General features: G+C 57.8%; 1 protein-coding gene and 1 long non-coding RNA gene across 2 annotated transcripts; both read right to left on the reverse strand.

Moving 5' to 3' along the window:
• Nucleotides 1–464: 464 nt before the first annotated feature.
• LOC119250495 (uncharacterized) lies at nucleotides 465–5,599 on the reverse strand. Its single transcript, XR_005126295.2, has 4 exons — nucleotides 5,465–5,599; nucleotides 3,651–3,727; nucleotides 3,422–3,563; nucleotides 465–502 (listed from the first exon to the last, which is right to left on the reverse strand). It is a non-coding gene; the product is annotated as an uncharacterized LOC119250495 (long non-coding RNA).
• Nucleotides 5,600–9,311: 3,712 nt separating this feature from the next.
• LOC129146120 (sialic acid-binding Ig-like lectin 13) lies at nucleotides 9,312–16,419 on the reverse strand. The gene is made up of 9 exons (XM_054697541.1): nucleotides 16,411–16,419; nucleotides 13,632–13,695; nucleotides 12,979–13,362; nucleotides 12,513–12,782; nucleotides 12,270–12,317; nucleotides 11,533–11,826; nucleotides 11,271–11,391; nucleotides 10,226–10,337; nucleotides 9,312–9,503 (listed from the first exon to the last, which is right to left on the reverse strand). Exons 1-9 carry the CDS (start codon nucleotides 16,417–16,419, stop codon nucleotides 9,312–9,314), a joined length of 1,494 nt encoding a protein of 497 aa, XP_054553516.1.
• Nucleotides 16,420–18,697: the final 2,278 nt, after the last annotated feature.

Genomic DNA, 18,697 nt, shown 5'->3' on the forward strand with positions numbered 1-18,697 from the left:
TGGAGACACCCAAGTCTCACCTGGAATCCGGGAGGTGAAGGGTTTCCCTGAGGCTATGAAATTCGAGCTGTGTCCTTGGGCTGCGCCCCACCCCTCCAGCACCCCTTCCCAGCCCGGGCGGAGGTGCCAGCACACATCCCACTCGCCCTCCCTCGCCTGTGTGTTGGGGGGTCCCCTCCTGCCACTGCCCCTGCCATCTCGCAAAGAAACTAGCAGGCCGCACCTCTCAGGTTACTCGAATGTAACTTCTACCAGGTCCCCTTCTGGGCATCTGTAACCACAAGGAATCCTCCTTTCTTAGGCTCCCCAGCACCCCTCTAGCCACGCCTCCGTTCACATGGGAGGGACCAAGACCCAGCGCCCAGGCCAGGTATGAAAGTACCCTAAGTTACCCTCAGCAAATAAAAGTCCTTCCAGCTCCATCCTTCGGGGTTTGCTTCAGGACTGCGCTCCCAGGGTCTGGTTTTTTGGCATACGATGCTAGTGAATGACATTCCAGAGCCTGGTTTCAAAAACAAAACAAAAAAACAAAATAAGTTTTCATAATAAAGGAAACAAGTCTCAGAAAGGACTGAAGACGGTCACCCCCCACAGCTATAAATCAAAAGCTACTGTCTTGTGTTATAAAGGGGTGCAAGGCATCTGATTTGACATTGTGCAAGACAGAGAATGTTTCGATGTAATTTATGTTCCTCTCTCCATGTGCGGCTTCTATGAATATTCATGGCTGCTCCTGACTGCTCTGTTCTCTGCTAATACGAATCCGCCCTTGGAGGAACAATTTCAGCAAAGTGGTCTTGTGAGACTCCAGAGATGTCAGAAATGACTCCAAGTCTTGGGAAGCGACGACAGTCTGGCCGGTTGTCTGAGTGGAGACCAGGGCGCCCGGTCGCCATGGTGCTGGAGCGGACAGCCTGTTGTCTGACATCCGACACCCGGGGGCCAGGCCGCGCCAACACACAAACCTGGGACTTCGCTTGATGATTATTAAGCAAATATTGTGGGAGATTCGTCAGCCTAGAATACCTAGCCTGAGCTGGAGGCTGCTGCGAATTCTGCTTTTCTGATTTTGGCGCCACAGAACCCTCCCTCTGCTCCAGCTCCTCCTCCCTCTGTGGAGGCGATAAGTGGAGCAACCCTCAGGCCACCTGCCCGGGGCACCTTCTTCACAGCCCCCAGAGAACCCGCCAGAGAAGCCCCCACCACCACCAGCGAGCCCCCGGGAGGTGGTCCCTCATCAGTAGCAGACCTCGTCTACCCGTCACTGGAAAAAAAAATGCACAAGCACAAATACTGATGATGAATAGCTCTCTATTAATTTCTAATTTAATTCCACTGTGCTTCAAGAACATTACATTTCAACACTTTAAAATTTGTTGGGATTTGTTTTATGGCCCAGAATATGATCTTTTTGGTAAGTGCCCGTTGGATGGAATCTCCGATAAATTTCACTTAAGGCAATTTGGTTGATCGTATTCTACACGCAACCCCACTTTTTCATTTACTTGCTCAATTACTGAGAGGGGAGAGTTGATTTGCCTTGTTCTTTCATTAGATTACGTGGCTGTGGTTTTTTTTTTTTTTAGTTAATTTTGGAATAAAACTTTTAGTTAGCAATTTTCAGCATCTAATTCTTTCAGTGATGATAGTGACACATTTACAACCTCAAAGCAAATTTTGGGAATTCTGGGGTGGTCCAGCCAGGCTCTGCCTGAAGTCACCGGATAACTTTAGGCAAAGGCCAGACCCCTCCGGCTGCCCCCCTCCCATTTCTCTCACCTGTCAGGTGAGACTATATCGCCCAGGGTGTCAAATTTGGGTCTCTCCTCCGAGTTTTATTCCCTTTCCCCGGGGTCTGGCACGGTCATGGCTGTCGCCACAGCCACCTCCACTTGTCACCTACAAATGATTACTTCCTTCACCGAGGTCACCTCTTGGGCTGGCGTGCCAGATCTGGTTCCAGCCGGCTCTTGCCCTGCAGGTCTATCCCCAGCACCTGGCTACTTCCTTGACTCAGGAAAGTTCTCCTTGATTTGTGTCGAGCGCATCGGGTGACACTGGCTGATTTAATTCTTACGGAGCCCCAGGTACAGAACCTACTTCCTAGAGGGCCGAAGTGAGCCCCGTGCCCAGCCTGAGGGACCGAAGGCACAGCCCAACCCACACCAGATGAGGTGGCACTTGCCGCTGAGGCAAAGGGAGGCTCCAGCAGCTCCTCCGCCCAGGCAGGCAGCATTGCCCACACCCCGACGGGCATGGGCCTCACGTGGTACCTGACATGGTACCTGCCGGGCGAGGCCCCTGCCACGGGCACGCCAGGAGCATGCGCGAGTCTCCCGGGCCCAATCGGGACCTGGCTTGGTGCACAGGAGCCCGGGCAAGGTGCGAGTGGGGCTCCTCTTCCCCCACCCCGACCCCTGCTGGCCCGGGCGACACAGGCTGACCAGCCTCTTAGAACCCAGCACTGAGCGCGAAAGTGATGGGCGAACCAGCTGCCGTTGGCGGGGAACAAAAAGCCAAGGATTCGACCCTCAAAAGGCCCTAGTACCCCGTTTGCGAGGTGCCAATCACCAAGGAGACGAAACACTGGCTTTCAGCGCCCAGACCCCAACCCACCCCTGGCCTGTTCCAGCCCACTTCCCATCTTCTCCGCCATTTCCGGTCTGCCAGCTCTCATCCTCCCCTCCTGACCACTCCAGCCTCCCTCACAGGGTTTGCTGCTCTGACAGAAGCAAACCCCAGAAGTCTCTGCTGCACAAGATTCTCACAGATGCAGCTCTGACGCATACAAGTCTGCTCGCCACAGTTACAATGCACGTGAGGAAATAACCCGCTGGGAGAGAGGACAACAGTCATCCCCGGGGGCTCGAGGAGCCCCCGCCCCACTTTGGTGCTAGAACTCACCAAATCACCCACCTGGAGCCTTTAAAATGGAACACTAATTGACGTTCGGTAACACTCACCCTTTGCGAGTGTACGCTTCGATTTTTAGCATATTTGTAAAGGTGTGCAACCATCGCCATGATCTAATTCCAGAATATTCTCGTCACTCCTAGATACACCAAATGTCCACTAACAATTACTAAGCCCTACAACACCCATTCCCCAGTCTTAGGCCACCACCAAGCTACTGATACTCTAGGTAACTCTGTATTTGCCCATTCTGGACACTTAATGGAAAGGACATGATACATTATGTGGTCTTCCCTGTCTGCTTCTTTGACTTGGCATGTTTTCAAGGCGCATTCATCCTGAATAAGTATCCCTATCATTTTTATTGCCGACTAATACTCCACTGTATGGATATACCACCTTTTGTTGATCCATTTGTCAGTTGATGGGCTGGTTATTTTCAACCCCTGGTCACGAGCCATCAGTCAGAGCCATAGAGCTACATACAGGCACCTCCTTTTTCACTTACCATCTCATGGGAGACTACAGTTGCCATTTACAACTCTAGAGCTTGAGAGATGTTGTCCTAATCCTCTCAACCATGCTGTGAGACACATCTCATCGCCAACACCTCACAGAAGACGGCGCATGGAAAGTCTTGACACCTTCACCTTGGTGAAGAAAAAGGAAGAATCCAATCAACTAAAGCACAGACAAGTCTGGCAATCGACCCAAGGCTGACAAATTCCAGACTCAACCTGAATCTCAGCAGTGTCCTCTCCTTGACACCATCTTCTCTTAAAAACTGCAGCGTAAGCCCGGAGAATCCATCCTCCTGAATAAAAGATGGGAATAAATCAGCTCTCCCACCTCCCAGGGTTGGTGAAATACATAGGGAAATAGTTGGCAACTGCACAGCAGTGAGCTCACAGCTATGACCTGATGGAACATACAACCTGCTTCTTTCTCCCTTCTCCTCTTTCTTCCCTCCTTTCAGAAGGGTTCTAGATTCTTCTTAGAAGAGGCCCGGAAGACAGAAGACCCAATGTTTGTCTCCCCTTTCTGGAAGATGATTCAGGGATTGCCAACTAGTGGTACCAGAGTTGAACGTGACATATCAACAGGCTGTTGGGCCTACTAAATGTGCACTTTTGCTAGTCAGTCTTGGTAAGACAACCTATTAAAACATGTATATTTCACAAAAAATTCAAACTTTCAGTTAATTTTTTTTAACTTTTTTTTTTAAGATTTATTTTTCTTTTTATTTATTTATAGAAGTACTGGGTACAGTCAGAAGTGCGGGAGGGTGAGAGAATTCACCAGAGCCAGAGCGGGGAGCAGAGCAGGCAGAAGGACCGAAGCACACTGCTGAGGGGAGCAGCGGGCGGCAGGAGAGGTCTGCGCGCCATGTGGGCCCCTCCTCCAGTGGCTGGGGAGCAGCCGGGGATGGAACTGGCGCTGCAGAGGGGCGGGCAGCTTCGCAACCCAGCGCTCAACCGCTGCGCCACCGGGGAGGCCCTCAGCTAATTTTTTTTAAAGAATTATTTTCCACTTTTTCAGAGTGGTGCTGGCTGGCTCTGCGATGATGACATGCGGCTCCACCTCTCCCTCCTGAGGCCTCGCTGTCCTCGTATTTATTTTGTGTGTGTGTGTGTGTCCTCGTATTTAAACAGGGATGATAACAGGGCCCAGGTCACAGGGCAGTGAGGATGAAATGAGTGAAAAGAAAGGGCCTGTGGGGTGAGGGGAGGACACACCCTCCTAAATTAGTTACTATTTATAACTAATTGTTACTATTATCAAATTGATAATTTACAACCAATTAGCTACTGCTATCAAAGTGATAAACTGATATTACTATCAGTTACAATTTATCAAACGACTGCATTTGAATTGGGACTCCTGACCTCCTGCAATCCCTCCCCAGCCATTTGGTGGTTCTAGAATCAGTTCTCGGCTTTCCTGTTCCGCATCCACAGGTTTCCTCCAGGACCCCTGTGCGTGGGCTGTGCCCCAACCCTCCTCTGACCACACATCAGCCTTTCCCCTTCTGAGATTTAAAGCCACGCGCTGGGTGCCGGGGTGAACCCAGGCTGGCCTCACTGAACAGCCCTGGTCAGAAGTTTCCCTCCATGACGCGAGCAGGCTGTACTGCGGGCCGGGACCCATCCATCCAGCGCCAAAATCCTCACTTCTTGCTCTTGCCTGCCAGGCTTCAGTCAGCTGGGGTGCCTTCTCGTGCACCCCCCTTTTTATTCTTCTTCCCCAAATTTTCTAGGCTCCTCACTTCTCTCAGCATTACCTTGGAGGCTGGTTCCAAGGGCTCGGGCGCCTCCCGGCCCCAGCGCACCCTCTGCGTCCGTCCTCAGCAGCCGGCGGTGCCCGGCGCCCCCAGACTCGCCAGGGCTGGGCCCTTTGGGTGACTGACCAGCGCGGCAGGCCGGGAGGCTGGCTTCTAGGGAAACTGAGGCCTGACAGTCAGACCCACCAGCTGGCTCACAAGCCTGGGCAGGCTGTCCCCTGACGGGTGCCTTCTGGGGGATCCCCATGAATGGACTAAAGGGGAGATTACCTGCTCGAATGGCCCAAGCACTACGAGGCCCGTGACGTCGGAGGGCCCGACCTGACCATCCATCACCAGGCCACTCGGGCGCCTTCTCGGTAAGCGGGTGACCCGCGCTGCCCGTCACCTTGACCAGGGGGCCGACGGTGGCCCACCGGGGGCCGACTGGCCCTGAGGAGGCCGGGCCTGCCGACTGACCCAGACCGGCTTGGGCGACCACGGGGCTCCCGGGGCGCCCAGGCGGGAGCGGCGCCGGCGCGGCAGTGACGTGGCCGACCCGCCCGAGGCCACGCTGACTGACAGAGAAACCCCAGGCATGGAAGCCCCGTTGAGGCGGTTCCGGCCCAAGACCCACACCCAGGGATGGCCAAGCAGGCCCACAGGCCAGGCGTGGCCACGAGAGGGCCAGCCAGCCTCGGCCAGCGGCGATGGGGGAGGATGCGCGATGGCCGCAGGCGTGCCACACAGGGGGAATCACCTGGTCTCCTCAGCCCGCCTCGCGAGATGCGTGTTGGCGGCAACCAATCCGTGGCTGCACACACGCCTTGTTACAGCCAATCAATGAGGCAGCTGGAGCTGATGCACAGCCAGGGGAGCCAATTGGAAGCGGACAGCGCATGTTCCGCCTCCCTTTGCGCGCGGGAGGGCGGGGTGAGCTGGCGAGGTTCAACCAATCAGTAGCGAGCGTTCCCTTCCACGCGCCAACTTGTGTTCTTGTTGAATTTGCTTTTTGCTTTTCTGTTGGCTTTTGTTTATCTCCATTTTTATCTTTATTATTTCCTTCCTTCTGTCGCCTTTGGTTTATTTTGTTCTTCTTTAATGTCTAAAGTTAGGTGGTTTGTTTGAAAAAAATTTTTTTTTCAAAAAATTTCTTAAAGATTTACTTATTTATGCACACAAGCACTGGGGTGCAGGCCAGAGGGGTGTGTGTTGGGGGGGTGTAAGGGCCGGACCGGGCACAGTGCAGGTTTTCTGGGATCATGCAGACCGGGTAAAGGAGGAGTCAGAGTCCTCAGTGGTTTTGCAGGTCTTTTATTGGGGTTCACCAGGCATATGGCAGGCAGGGGTGCTGGCTGGGGGGCTGGGAGGCCTGCCAGCCTCCCAGCCCCCCAGCAAGTCTTTACTCTATCTGAGCTCTCTGGCGTTCTCTGCTTCTGCTTCGGCTTCTCCTTCAGGTTCTGCTGCTGCTGGCTGGGGCTGCTGGCGTCCCCCCGTGATGCCGCCCTTAAAAGCACAGTCTTAACTCAGCTGAATCCCATCTACCTATGCCCACACCCTATTCCAGGTGCCCGCCATCAGGCATGCATTCAGGACAAGGATCCATCATCTATCCTGATGGCGGAAGGGCAGAAAAGCCTGATATTTTCTTTACCCTACAGGGGGGTCGGTGAGAGGATTCGCCAGAGACAGAGTGGGTAACAGAACCGGTGGATCCAATGAAAACACTGCTGAGGGCAGCAGCCTGGAGCTAGAAGAGGTCTGCTGCGCCCTGTGGGTAGCTCCCTGGCCGGGGATCGAACTCGTGCCGCAGTGGCTGCAGATAGCTTCATAGTGCTGCATCTTAACCCTTGCACCACCGGGGAGGCCCCCAAATTTATTTTTGATGTGGCAAGTTGAAGAATCAAGTCCCCCAGCCTGGCTACGGGGCCCTGGGAGAGCAGACCCCAGCCCGAGTTCTACTGGTGCATGACCCGCACTTGTCTCCTTGGCCGAGACACCTGCTGCCACGGCCCAGGCGTATGAGGTAACACCAGACTTCTTCCAGCTCCTTGCTTTGTGCCTGTCGCCACCTCTATCTGGGATGCTTCTCTTCTTTGCTTGTTCAACTCCTGCTTTCTCCACGGTGTGCACCCCAATGGGAGCTTCCCCTGAAAAGCCTTTCCTAACTCCCTCCCCACCCCAGGGCAGAGTCACAGCTCTAGTCCTGGAGCGATACAGAGCCGCACCACACTGTGTTTTACGAGGTTACACGTTTCTGTCTCCTCCCCACCTCCCACCGTGTGAATTTCGTTCCTTTGACACTGGACATCCCCCTTTGTGGCTGGCTTGCAGTAAGAGTTTGGAGAACAAAGAATGGAGAGAAAATGAGGGTGTTCCCAAGGGTCCCTCCATGAACACGATGCAAAGGAACTGAAATGTCCATTACTGCTTTGAAACTACTGTTTTGAGCGAAGGCCTGGTGTTTATGGCGACTTGAAAAGAAGAACTGGAGCCCGGTGGTCATTCTGTTGGCTGGTCTGTGAGGGCAGAAGGAGGCCCTAGTCCCGGGGCTCGCAGTCTGAGGTCTCGCTGCACCTCTCTGACACCTGGCATATCTTAGCGCCCCCCAAAGAATCATTTTGCTCTAGAAGGTCAGTTAGCAGCAGCAGGGAGATTAACAGTCACGGTCCTGTCCAGCCCTTAGAGAAGCGCAGCAGGGGTGAGGCAGGGAGTGCACAGGCCTGAGCAGGAGCCGCCTGAGCTGGGGCTCCAAGGACAACCTTGTGAGGCAAACATGGAGAGAGGACATTGCCGTGGGTGGAACCACACGGGGGAGGAATGGAGAGGCGGGAAGGAGGGTGAGATCCTCGGGAATGGGCTGGGGTGCCGCCGAGGTGTGTGAGAGGTGGTGGCCCAGAGGCGGGGGGCTGGGGGGGTGGGGGTTGGGGGGGAGGGGAGGTGGATGGTGGTGAGATTGTGAACATTCTGGAATAAGGCTCACTGGAGCTGACAATGCAGCTGCACTGCAGGGGCAGGCGTGGAAGGATGCTTAGCAGGTGGGAGGTGAGCATTTGCGACCTCTCCCTGTGCAGCTGAAGGGGAGGATAGGCTGGAAGAAGTGAGCCTGAGGCCCTGAGCCTGGGGGGTGCTGTTTGAAAGGTCAGGAGTGGGGGGGGAGGGTCTAAACTAGGGGTGGAGAGAAGGGGGGAGGTGAGGGACTTGGTGACTCCTAGAAGTGGGCCAGGAGAAAGGGGGATGGGAGAAGAAACTGACTCCCCGATTCAGGAAGTGGCCTACTCAGTGGTCTGTGGGAGGAGCAGCCAGAGATGGGGTGGGGATGGGGGGCTGCTGTGGCCTAACCTGGTTCTCTAGCCTTTGACTATGAGCTCCCCTGAGGGGCCCCAGCCCCATTCCTGGTCACCCCCATCTATTACTTTGCTTAATTAAGGGGAAAAAATTACATTTACCACCTCGGCATTTTCCAGTATGTGCTTCGGGGGTAACCAGAGGCCCACGGTCACCCACCAGATTCCAGAAGGTTTTCATTTTGCAAAACTGAAAGGCTGAACCTCCACGAGCAGCTTCCTGTCCCCTCCCGGGTCCGGTCTGGCCCCGGCTCTAAGGGCTGGTTCCTCCAGGGCCTCCTGTTGCAGCTCACGGGGTGCTGGCCTGTCTGGGGGGACTCATCTCACTTAGCGACACTGGCGATCTCACCCCTACTTCTGTCCTTTTAGACACTGGGGAGGTCTCAGAGCCCAGCCCGGGGTTTATGTGCAGGTTTAGCTGGATGAGGAAACTGGTCTCCCCAGAGCGTTACACTGAGAAACAGAGTCACACTGTGAACTCGCACACGCTCCTAAAACAGCCAACAGAAGGGCCGCAGAGGAGAGGGGGGAGCTGCCCAGTCGGCAACTCGGGGTGCATTTCCCGCCTTGTGCACATGCGCCCACTTCACAGCGGAGGGAGCTGAGGCCGGAGAGTGACGGGGACGCGTGTCTAAGCGGCTGGGCTGGGCGTGACCCGGGAGCTCCGGCTCCATCTGTCCCAGGAGCCCCGAGCTCGCCTTTCTCACCTCCCTGAGGCGGCAGCTCTGCAGGAAGCGCAGGACCCGCTGTCCTCAGAGAGGCCTTTTTGGGGCTCCAGCGTCGGGAAGGTGTCAGGAGAGGGCGGCTCCATGTCGGACGGTGACCTCGGCGTACTCAGGGGTCTCCTGGACCAGAAAGGCCCTGGTGCTTGCCTTGAGGAATGCGAGGTTGGCGTAATGCAGCTCCTGCTCCTCCTCTGAGGGGGCCTCCGCTGGGCCCTGGGGGCGTGGGGGGCTGTCAGCCCAGGATCCACCCTGGTGCCCCTGAGAGGGACGAGATAAGGCTCAGGGTCAGCCTCAGGGTCTGGAGAAGGGACCTGGGCTCAGCGGTATCTGTTTCCTTGTCCAGTCACACCCACTCCTGAGGGTCCTTCACACACTCATACACACTCACACTCACTCACACACTCACCCATTCTCACCTCTAACAGATTCTCATCATAATGGCTTGTTCTTATCACTAGTCTCCTGAACCCCCACCCCTGCCTGGGTGATGTCATCATCGCCCCATTTTAAGACATGCAGACACAGGAGTGCCCCATGCTCCCCAGCACACAGACCAGACCTGGGGCGCCTGCAGGCCAAGGGGGGGCATCCCCTGATCCCCACACAAGCTTCTCTAATTGCAAGTTGGGGTGTGAGGGCAGCGCAGTGGCCTGGGTGGCCGACTAATCACAGGAGAAGGAACAGGAATGTGGACCTGTGGTCAGTGCCTAGACCCGTGCAGCCAGCGAGGACAGGAGATGTGGGCATCAGAATGGAGCCTGCACGCCTGACGTGAGCCTGTTTCTCACAGACTTACACGGAAAAAAAAAGTCACCTCGTTCACAACTAGAACACTGAATACAGATGTAATGTTGGGAACGATATTTGTGGACCTGGGTGAAATAAATTATTATATTAAAATTGACCTTGTGTGTCCACTTTTTAAAGTGCCCGCGGGACAGTGATAGCCCTGCAGGAGGCTCCGGGCATTTCTGCCCCACCTGGATGTGGGGGCGGCAGGGCTGGGGCTGAGTGACAGCTGTTGGGGAGCTTCTTGCCAGAGCTTGTTTGGGGAGGGGAGCTGGCGTGGTGTGTGGGGGGGAGCCAGGGACCCTGAGAGAACCGGGGGCTCAGAGGGCTCAGTGGGGAAGGGGGATGGGAAGGAAAAGATTTGCCCTGAGGGGCCCTGACCTGGACTTGGGATCCCAGGAAGGGGTGAGGGAGGCTCAGTCTCTGGGTCAAGAGCTCAGGGAGGCCAGGGGAGGAACGGGGTGTGAGCAGGGAACCCTTTTTGCCCTGGACAGAGCCCCAGGCACAGCCCCAGAGGTCAGGCTGACCTGAGCCTGCAGAAGACCCTGAGTCACTCACCCCGGGGGTTCTCCTTGCGGCCTGGGGGCCTGGCCTGCTCCCTGCTGCCTCCTGGGTCCCTTTCTTCCAGCAGCATCTCACTCTGTGGAGGAGACCTGCCTTTCAGCCAGTGCTCAACTGGGAGGTGGGGGTGGGTGGGGGCTGCTCTGGGCAGAGACCCCAGGGGGCAGACTCACTGGGGCGTTTCAGCATCACAGCCCCTGACTCACCTCTCAGGGCGCCAGCCCTGGGCAGGGAGCTCTGGCCTCTTCCTGTCCCCTCCTCCCACCACCCCAGCCCCCTCCCAGGCTTCAAGGTCTTCAAGGGACACCGACTCACATGAGGATGCCGAGGCAGAACCCAAGCAGGGCTGAGACTCCTGCTCCCCCGACGGCCCCAGAATGAACCACATCCAGGTTCCTGGTGCCCCTGCAACAGAGGACCTGGGTGACCCCGAGTTCCCTCAGCAGGTGCCGGGCACCTAGGCCAGTGGACTCCACGACCCGTGAGTGCCCACTTCCCTTCTGGACTTTGCCCCTCACAGAGGTGAGGAGGACCCCGAACAGTGTCCCGTGGCTGCGAGGCAGGCCTCCTCCCTCTGTGTCCCCAGAAAGCAGAGTCCTGTGCTCTCCCCCGGACGAGCCCACCTGGGAGAAGGGGACAGAGGTATCCCCGTTCCCAAGAGCATCCCGGCCTCACATCTCAGACCCGCCGAGGCACAGGGAGCTGTTGGCCCAGAGCCCCGAGAGGCTGAAGATGACCTGGGTGAAGGCATTTCTGCTGCTCCCCCAGCCGCCAGCACAGGGAGGGTCCCACGGGGCTAAAGCAGAGCAGGAGGGGCCCAGCAGCTGGGGGGTGGGGGCACTGAGGGGAGGGATGAGGGGGTGTTGTGGGGTGATGGGGACATCAGAGCAGCCTCTCCCCTCTCTGGGCAGCAGAAGCCCCGGGGGTGCTGACTCACTCTCCACAGAGAGACTCAGGGAGGCCTCCTGGGAGCCCAGGGGGTTCTCAGCGCAGCAGAGGAGTTTCCCGTGGTCCTCCAGGCGCACCCTGGCCAGCTCCAGCTCCAGGGTCTGGGGGTGCTCCCATGTGCCAACCGCACCCACGGAGTGTAGGCTTGGAGAGGACTTCACCATCTGGCTCCCCCAGACCCACGTCAGATTGGTGGGAGGGCTGCTGTGGACCACACAGGCCAGGCGCAGGGACTGGCCCTCCTGCACCGGGAGAGAGGAGCCATTGCCCAGTGCTTCAGGCCCTGGAGAGAGATTTCAGGACTTTATTAGGGTTCACCCTGTGAGGTTTGATCACCTCCTGTGTGGCATTGTGTTCTGCAGCCCCTGCTGACTCAGGCCAATTTTATGGTCATTATTTTAAAAAGTAAGTTATAGCAGGAGGGAGATGCTAAGGAGGAGGACAGATCATAAGGAGCATGAGGGCAGAATTGGGGAGGATGATGTAGGCCTGGAACCAGGGACAAGCACATCATCAGACAAGGGACAGAGCATAGGACACCCCAGGGAACAGAGTCAGCACAGGGGAGCCCATGTATGAGCTGAAGAGCCCATGGGGGTTCCCACCTCTGCTACCCCCTCCTGACAAAGACCTGTCTCCCATGTGTGTTGTCAGACCCCAGCTCTGAATGGAGGGTGGGACAAACCCCACTTCCCCACATCCCAGAGAGGGAACCTCACTCCGTACCTGAACCTTCTTCCCTGATCACCTGGATGGTCAGGTTCTGGGGCGCATCTGGACAGACAGACAGAATTGTTCTCCGTCAGCTGGCCTTCCCCCAGGAGCATGAGACATGGAGGATACAGCCAGGGGCCTCTTTCCCTCCTCCTGGCAGGATCTGCGGGGCCCAGACCCCAGACCCCGTGTCTTCCCTTCCTACATGTGCTGCCTGGGGACCCCTCAGGCCGGGCATCTGGGCCCCACACTCACAGCCCACGCTGAGCCGGACGGTGGTCTCTGTGCTCACGTTCACTGCGGGGAAGGTCACCCGGCAGGTGAGGTTGGAGCCGTGGTGCTGGGGCCCCGGGCTGAGGGTGAGCACCGGGGAGTCGGTGCTCGTGGCGCCGAGGCCAACCCCCGTCCAGGAGAAGGTGGGGGGTGTCTCCCTCTCACAGGCCCAGGGCGCCGCACAGGTGATGTTCCTGGGCCGGCCGGACTGGAGGGGCCCCTGGAGGTGGATGTCCGGCCTGTGGGTCAGCGCTGGGGGACAGACACGGCCTGGAGCAGGACCTGAGCGTCCCCAGGGGCAGCCTGTGTCAGGCCACCCGTCCCCGCCCACCAGGGTCCTTTCCCCGCGGATCTTAGGGTCCCTCACGAGGTGAAGACATGGGGCCCCTCCATCCTCGGCCGGGCGCTCAGGACCCTCCCGTGTGTCCCTCCTGCACCCGGCCCTTACCTGTCACGTTTACAGAGAGCCGCTGATCACAGTAATTATGTCTCACATGACCCCCTCTCTCCACCCTGAAGTAGTAGGTCCCCGTGTCCCCTCTCCGCGTGTCTCTGATGTCCAGGGAGCAGCTGTCGTTCCAGGGGCCCCCCAGTAGGTGGAATCGCTGCGGGGTCTGGGTCTCATGCACCTTTCCATTTGGGTCGTTTGTGGCCACCAGGTCACCCTGTGTACCCTGACACTCTCCCTTGTCCCTGTACCAGTAGCCGTAAGCTGGGCCGTGCTCCTTGGGGTAGGAGACGTTGCAGGGCACGAGGACGCACTGGCCCTCCTGCACCGTCACCCGCTCCTCCTGCAGGCGCAACCAGAATCTCTCCTCCTGAGCCAGGGCCCCTGCGGGGAGACGAGGGTCAGTGCAGCCCCCACCCGGGCCCCTCCCCTCCCCCACTCACCTGCCCACAGCAGGGGCAGCAGCAGCGGTGGCAGCATCGCGGGGAGTGGCGGATCTGGGGGCACAGGCTGAGGAAGCCCCGATGGAGTCAAGATGGGGCGGTCAAAATGAGCTGACCACAGGGAGGAGCTTCCCACACTGTGCGCCAGGCCAGGCTGCGTAGACACTTCTCGTCCCGGGTCACTGAGGGTCGTGGGGCAGGAGGACCCGCCTGCAGCTCTCAGCTCCCTGCACAGCGGGACGTAGGTCCTGTAGGAGTCCCCAGGGGCCACCCCCTGGTGTGGGCACAAGAGGGGGCACCCGCAGGCGTTAGAGATGGTGGGGTGCGGAGGAGGGAAGTGGTGGTGATAAATGACCTGGCCTTGGGGGCATCTGCTCCTTCTGTGAGCGAACTCCGGCCTCCATTTCCCTCAGCCAGTAAAAGGAAACGGACTTTGAGGAAAGGGAAGTGGTTTAATTTGTGGACAGCGGAGGAGGCAGCAGCCTCATGTCTGAGAGACAGCCGTCCTGCTCCTGGGCAGGGCGCAGGGTCTTTACACAAAGGGAAAAACTGGGAGATGGGCGAGGGTGTGCAAAGGAAGGGGACGGGGTCTGCAGGAGGCGCCAGTTTGTGTCAACACCGTCTTCCTGAAATGCAGGAGGCGTCTTACCTGCAGACAGCCCTGCCAGACAAGGGGAAATTGCAAGCAATGGGGAAAAGACAAGTTGCTCACGCCTGTCTAAGACACGGGTCCTTTGCACTGTGTCACTTTCAGGAGAGGGGGCGGCTCGCCTCTGTGCTTGAGAAGGTGCCTGACTGACGCCCGCCGGAAGGGCTCAGAGGCCTTTGCAGCTGCTGTGGCCTCAGGTGGGAAGAGGTTGTCCAGGCAGGCCCTGTAGGAACCCACAAGGTGGGGCCTGGGACGGACGGGCTGAGGAGGATGGGGCCTGGACCCTGAGGGGACAAGTGGTCCTGGGGCCTCCTGAACTGGGTGCTCTGCCCCAGGACCCCGGTGTGACGGGCTGAGCAGGACTGAGACTCAGTCATCGTCGTCGTCATCATCATCATCATCATCATCATCATCATCATCATCATCATCATCATGACAGCATGATGATGGGGACGGGGCTCTGGAGTCAGGAGGGACGAGCCCTTGTCCCCGCCAGGCCTCAGTGTCCTCGGCCGTCCCAGGGAGGATCCCAGTTCTCCCCTGGCCTGTGGACAGTCCCACATGAGGGTGGGGTGGTGCTTCCCGCAGACTCGGGGTGCCCCCTTGGGGTCGGGGTCAATCCCGCCTTCCCAGAGCCCCGGGGCTGTGGCTTGGTGTGTCTGGGCCCTGCAGCGTCTCTGGCACAGTCAGACGCTGTAACAGCTCGTGCTCATGCTGAGGGAGCCTCTGTTTCCTCTGGGGACCCGCATCTCTCACAGAGCAGCACAGCCGTGGGGTCTGGGGCTTAGAGTTCTCTGTGGCTTCTCCCACGGGACGGGTGGAGGGGCGAGGCCAGGTGAGAAGACGCATCTCCTAACCAGGTGCCATGTGGGGAGTGACACGTGTTGCCCGGAGACAGAGCGGGGAGCAGAACAGGCAGATCTGCTGAAATCCCCTGCCGAGGGGAGCAGCGGGGAGTCAGGAGAGGTCTGTTGCGCCTTGTGGGCAGCTCCCTGGCTGGGGATGGAAGTCGAGCTGCAGCGGCTCGGACAGCCTCATGGGTTGCGTCTTCACCCCTGCGCCCCCGGGGAGGCCCCAGACCTTGTGTTGTTCAACAGGAACCATGGCCGTGGGGCTGAGGTTGCACAAAACATCAGAATCACTCTATGGCCATTTACAGTAGATGAGCTCATTATTTTAATATTTATATTAAAACTACAAACATTGCTTACTAGCTCGAAATGTAACGTGACTAAAAATATTAATATAATATTTAAATTAAATATACAAATTATGTTGCATATATAATTACATTGTAACTAATTTTATAATGTCATTTAAATTTTAAAATACCATTTATAGTTTCTTTAAATTTATTTATTATTTTTTTTAAAGATTCATTTATTTATTTATACAAGCTCTGGGTACAGTCAGAAGTGCGGGAGGGGGAGAAAATTCACCAGAGCCAGAGCGGGGAACAGTACAAGGCAGAATGACAAAGTACACTGCTGAGGGGAGCAGCGGGCAGCAGGAGAGGTCTGTGCGCTATGCAGGACCCTCGCCCGGTGGCCGGGGATCGAACTGGCGCAGCAGAGGCTGAGGGCAGCTTCGCAACCCAGCGCTCAACCGCTGCGCCACCGGGGAGGCCCAGTTTCTTTAAATTTAGATGCAGTAATATTCCTTTTATCATGTTCCAGAATCTTCCCAGCATCCCGGGAAAGGGCTGAAGCAACTCACGCTGGCCTTGGGCTCTGAGCATCCTGGTCGTCGGCCTTGGGGTGTTCAACATTGGCCAGGGGAGCTCCCAGCCCTGGGAGGCGGGAGGAGGAGCTGACTCCCCCATTCAAGAAGGGCCCCCCTCAGTGGTTGTGGAGGAGCAGCCAGAGACACGGGGCTGAGGGCTGAGACTGGGGTCCAGGCCAGGTCGGGGCCGTGTCCATGGCCGGGGTGTGAGGACACAGGCCAGACAGAGTGTGCGGCGGGGCCCGGGGCTGAGAGTCTGCAGGAAATGGATCTGATGGTCTGTGACAGACACACAAGTCACGTCGCGTGGGGAGTGTGAGCCTGAGCCTTGGGGTGCTCCTGGGGCCGGAAGACGTTCACCCCAACACCTCGTCCCTTCCCTCTTGTTGTCGTGCTCGAGGGCCGGGGAGCGTGACCGCTCGGCCTGGGGTAACTGTCTCCGCGTCCCCGCAGCCCCCACGTTTCCACGCGGTTTGGCAGCTCCGCGAGCCGGTCCCCATCCGCACCCACACTTGCTCTCTCGCAGCAAACATTTTGGGGTGCTGAGACACAAGCAGCCGGCACTGAGCGTGGTGACGTGTCCCCGCAGGCCCAGCACGTCTGGTCCCGCCGTCACACCTCCGCCATCTCGAGACCCTTCTGCCGTCCTGCCCTGGGTCTCTGCCCGGGAACTGTGACTCCCGCCCGGCGCCCGGCCCAGGCCTGGTCACCCCCAGCTCTTGCTTTGCTTAATTAGGGGAAAATGTGGGCTTCCCCAGCAGCACAGCAGGTTGAGCGCAGGGCTGTGAAGCTGCCCGCAGCCTCTGCAGTGCGTGTTTGATCCCCGGCCAGGGAGCTACCCACGTGGCGCAGCAGACCTCTCCTGAGTCACCCGCCTTGCCCCTCAGCAGTGTTTTCGGTCATCTGCCTGTTCTCCCCGCTCTGCCTCTGGTGAATCCTCTCACCCTCTGCGCCTCTGCCCTGTACCCAGTTCTTGAATAAATAAATTAAAATAAAAAAAAATAAAGGGGAAAAACCAATCATCTTTCCTACATCATCATTTGTGTGGTTCTGGGGTAACCAGAGGCCCACAGTCGCCCCCAGATTCCGAAAGGTTTTCATTTGGCCAAACTGAAAGGCTGAACCTCCAGGAGCAGCTTCCTGTCCCCTCCCGGGTCCCCTCTGGCCCGGCTCTTGGGGCTCCTAGAGGTTCCTTCGGGGCCTCCTGTGCTGTGGAAATTCCGGCGGAGGCAGAGGCAGCGCAAGCGGCACTTCAGGACGCTGAGGTCGGGAGACTTTATTACCCTGCGTGGGGGCCACACCGGGGTAGCCCCGTGGGGTCAGAGCTCAGGTTCAAGGCAAAGGGTTCCTTTTATACGTGAGTGTCGTCATGGAGGTACATGGACAGCTTCCTTTTCATCAGGCACAACCATTTGCTCCAAGGCCCCGGACAGGGCACAGCGCAGGGGAGAGAAGCGGCATCAGAAGGGCCCTGAGGACAGACCAGCGTGGCCGCTGCCCCACCCTGTGGAAATGTCACTGTTAGTCATAAAGCTTCTAAGGACAGATGTGTTCAGGGAGCAAAGTTGGTCATTAAAAGTATAAGAAAGTGAAAATCAAAATCAACAAAAAGCTATGAACCAGAGACACTCTATGGAGGGTGGGAGGGCGGAGAGGGGAGGAACTGGGGTCAAAATAAGGGTGTTGCAATTGTATGGGGAACATAAAAATAAAATTTATTTCAAAAAAATTTATATTGGCCTGTCACTGCTCCAGGCCTGAGACCCGGTAATAATTATTTGCTTAGCGGGTCCCTGTCATTGCTCAGGCTCACGCTGGACAGGCCTGTCCGGGGACGCCTCTCACTAGCCACGGCCTCAACCCTGAGGCTGTCACCCCTTCTCTGTCCTTGAGACACTGGGGAGGCCTCAGAGCCCAGCCCGGGGTTCATGTGCATGTTTAGCTGGATGAGGAAACTGGTCTCCCCAGAGAGTGACCCTGAGGAACAGAGTCACACTGGGACCTCCACACGCTCCCTAACAGCCAAGCAGAAGGGCCGCGGGGGAGGGGGGAGCTGACCAGTGGGCAACACGGGGTGCATTTCCCGCCTTGTGCACATGCGCCCACTTTACAGCGGAGGGAACTGAGGCCGGAGAGTGACGGGGACGCGTGTCTAAGCGGCTGGGCTGGGCGTGACCCGGGAGCTCCGGCTCCATCTGTCCCAGGAGCCCCGAGCTCGCCTTTCTGACCTCGCTGAGGCGGCAGCTCTGCAGGGAGCGCAGGACCCGCTGTCCTCAGAGAGGCCTTTTTAGCTCTCCAGCGTCGGGAGGGGGACGGGGGGGGGGGGGGGCGGCTCCTTTGACCTGGGCGAACTCAGAGGCCTCCTGGACCTGAGGGGCCCTGGGGCTCGCCTTGGGGAGCATAAGGGAGGCATAATGCAGCTCCTGCTCCTTCTCTGAAGGGGACACCGCTGGGCTCCAGGGGTGCAGGGGGCTGTCAGACTAGGGTCCGTCCTGGTGACCCTGAGAGGGACGAGATAAGGCTCAGGGTCAGCCTCGGGGTCTGGAGAAGGGACCTGGGCTCAGGGGTGTCTGTTCCCTTGTCCAGTCACACCCACGCCTGAGGGTCCTTCACACGCACACACACTCACTCACACCTTAACATATCTCCATGATCTCCTGTCCCTGGTCTGAACCCCCACCTCCCTTCTGGGGGACACTGATGGCGGCTCCTGGTGACACCCCGGGGAGGGTCCCAGGGGCAGGAGCACAGGCGGGAACGAGCTGCAGAGGGACGTGTGCGGAGGCGCAGCCCCGGGGGGACCCGGAGCCTGGGGTCACCGGACAGTCCCGGGCCCCTCAGATCTACCCGGGGAGCCCCCACATAGAAACCACCCCGAGGTCCGGCCCAGGGAGCACGGGAGGAG

Source organism: Talpa occidentalis, unplaced genomic scaffold (genome assembly GCF_014898055.3).
Source record: "Talpa occidentalis isolate TD23 unplaced genomic scaffold, MPIMG_talOcc4v2.1 talOcc4.17, whole genome shotgun sequence".
NCBI lineage: Eukaryota > Metazoa > Chordata > Mammalia > Eulipotyphla > Talpidae > Talpa > Talpa occidentalis.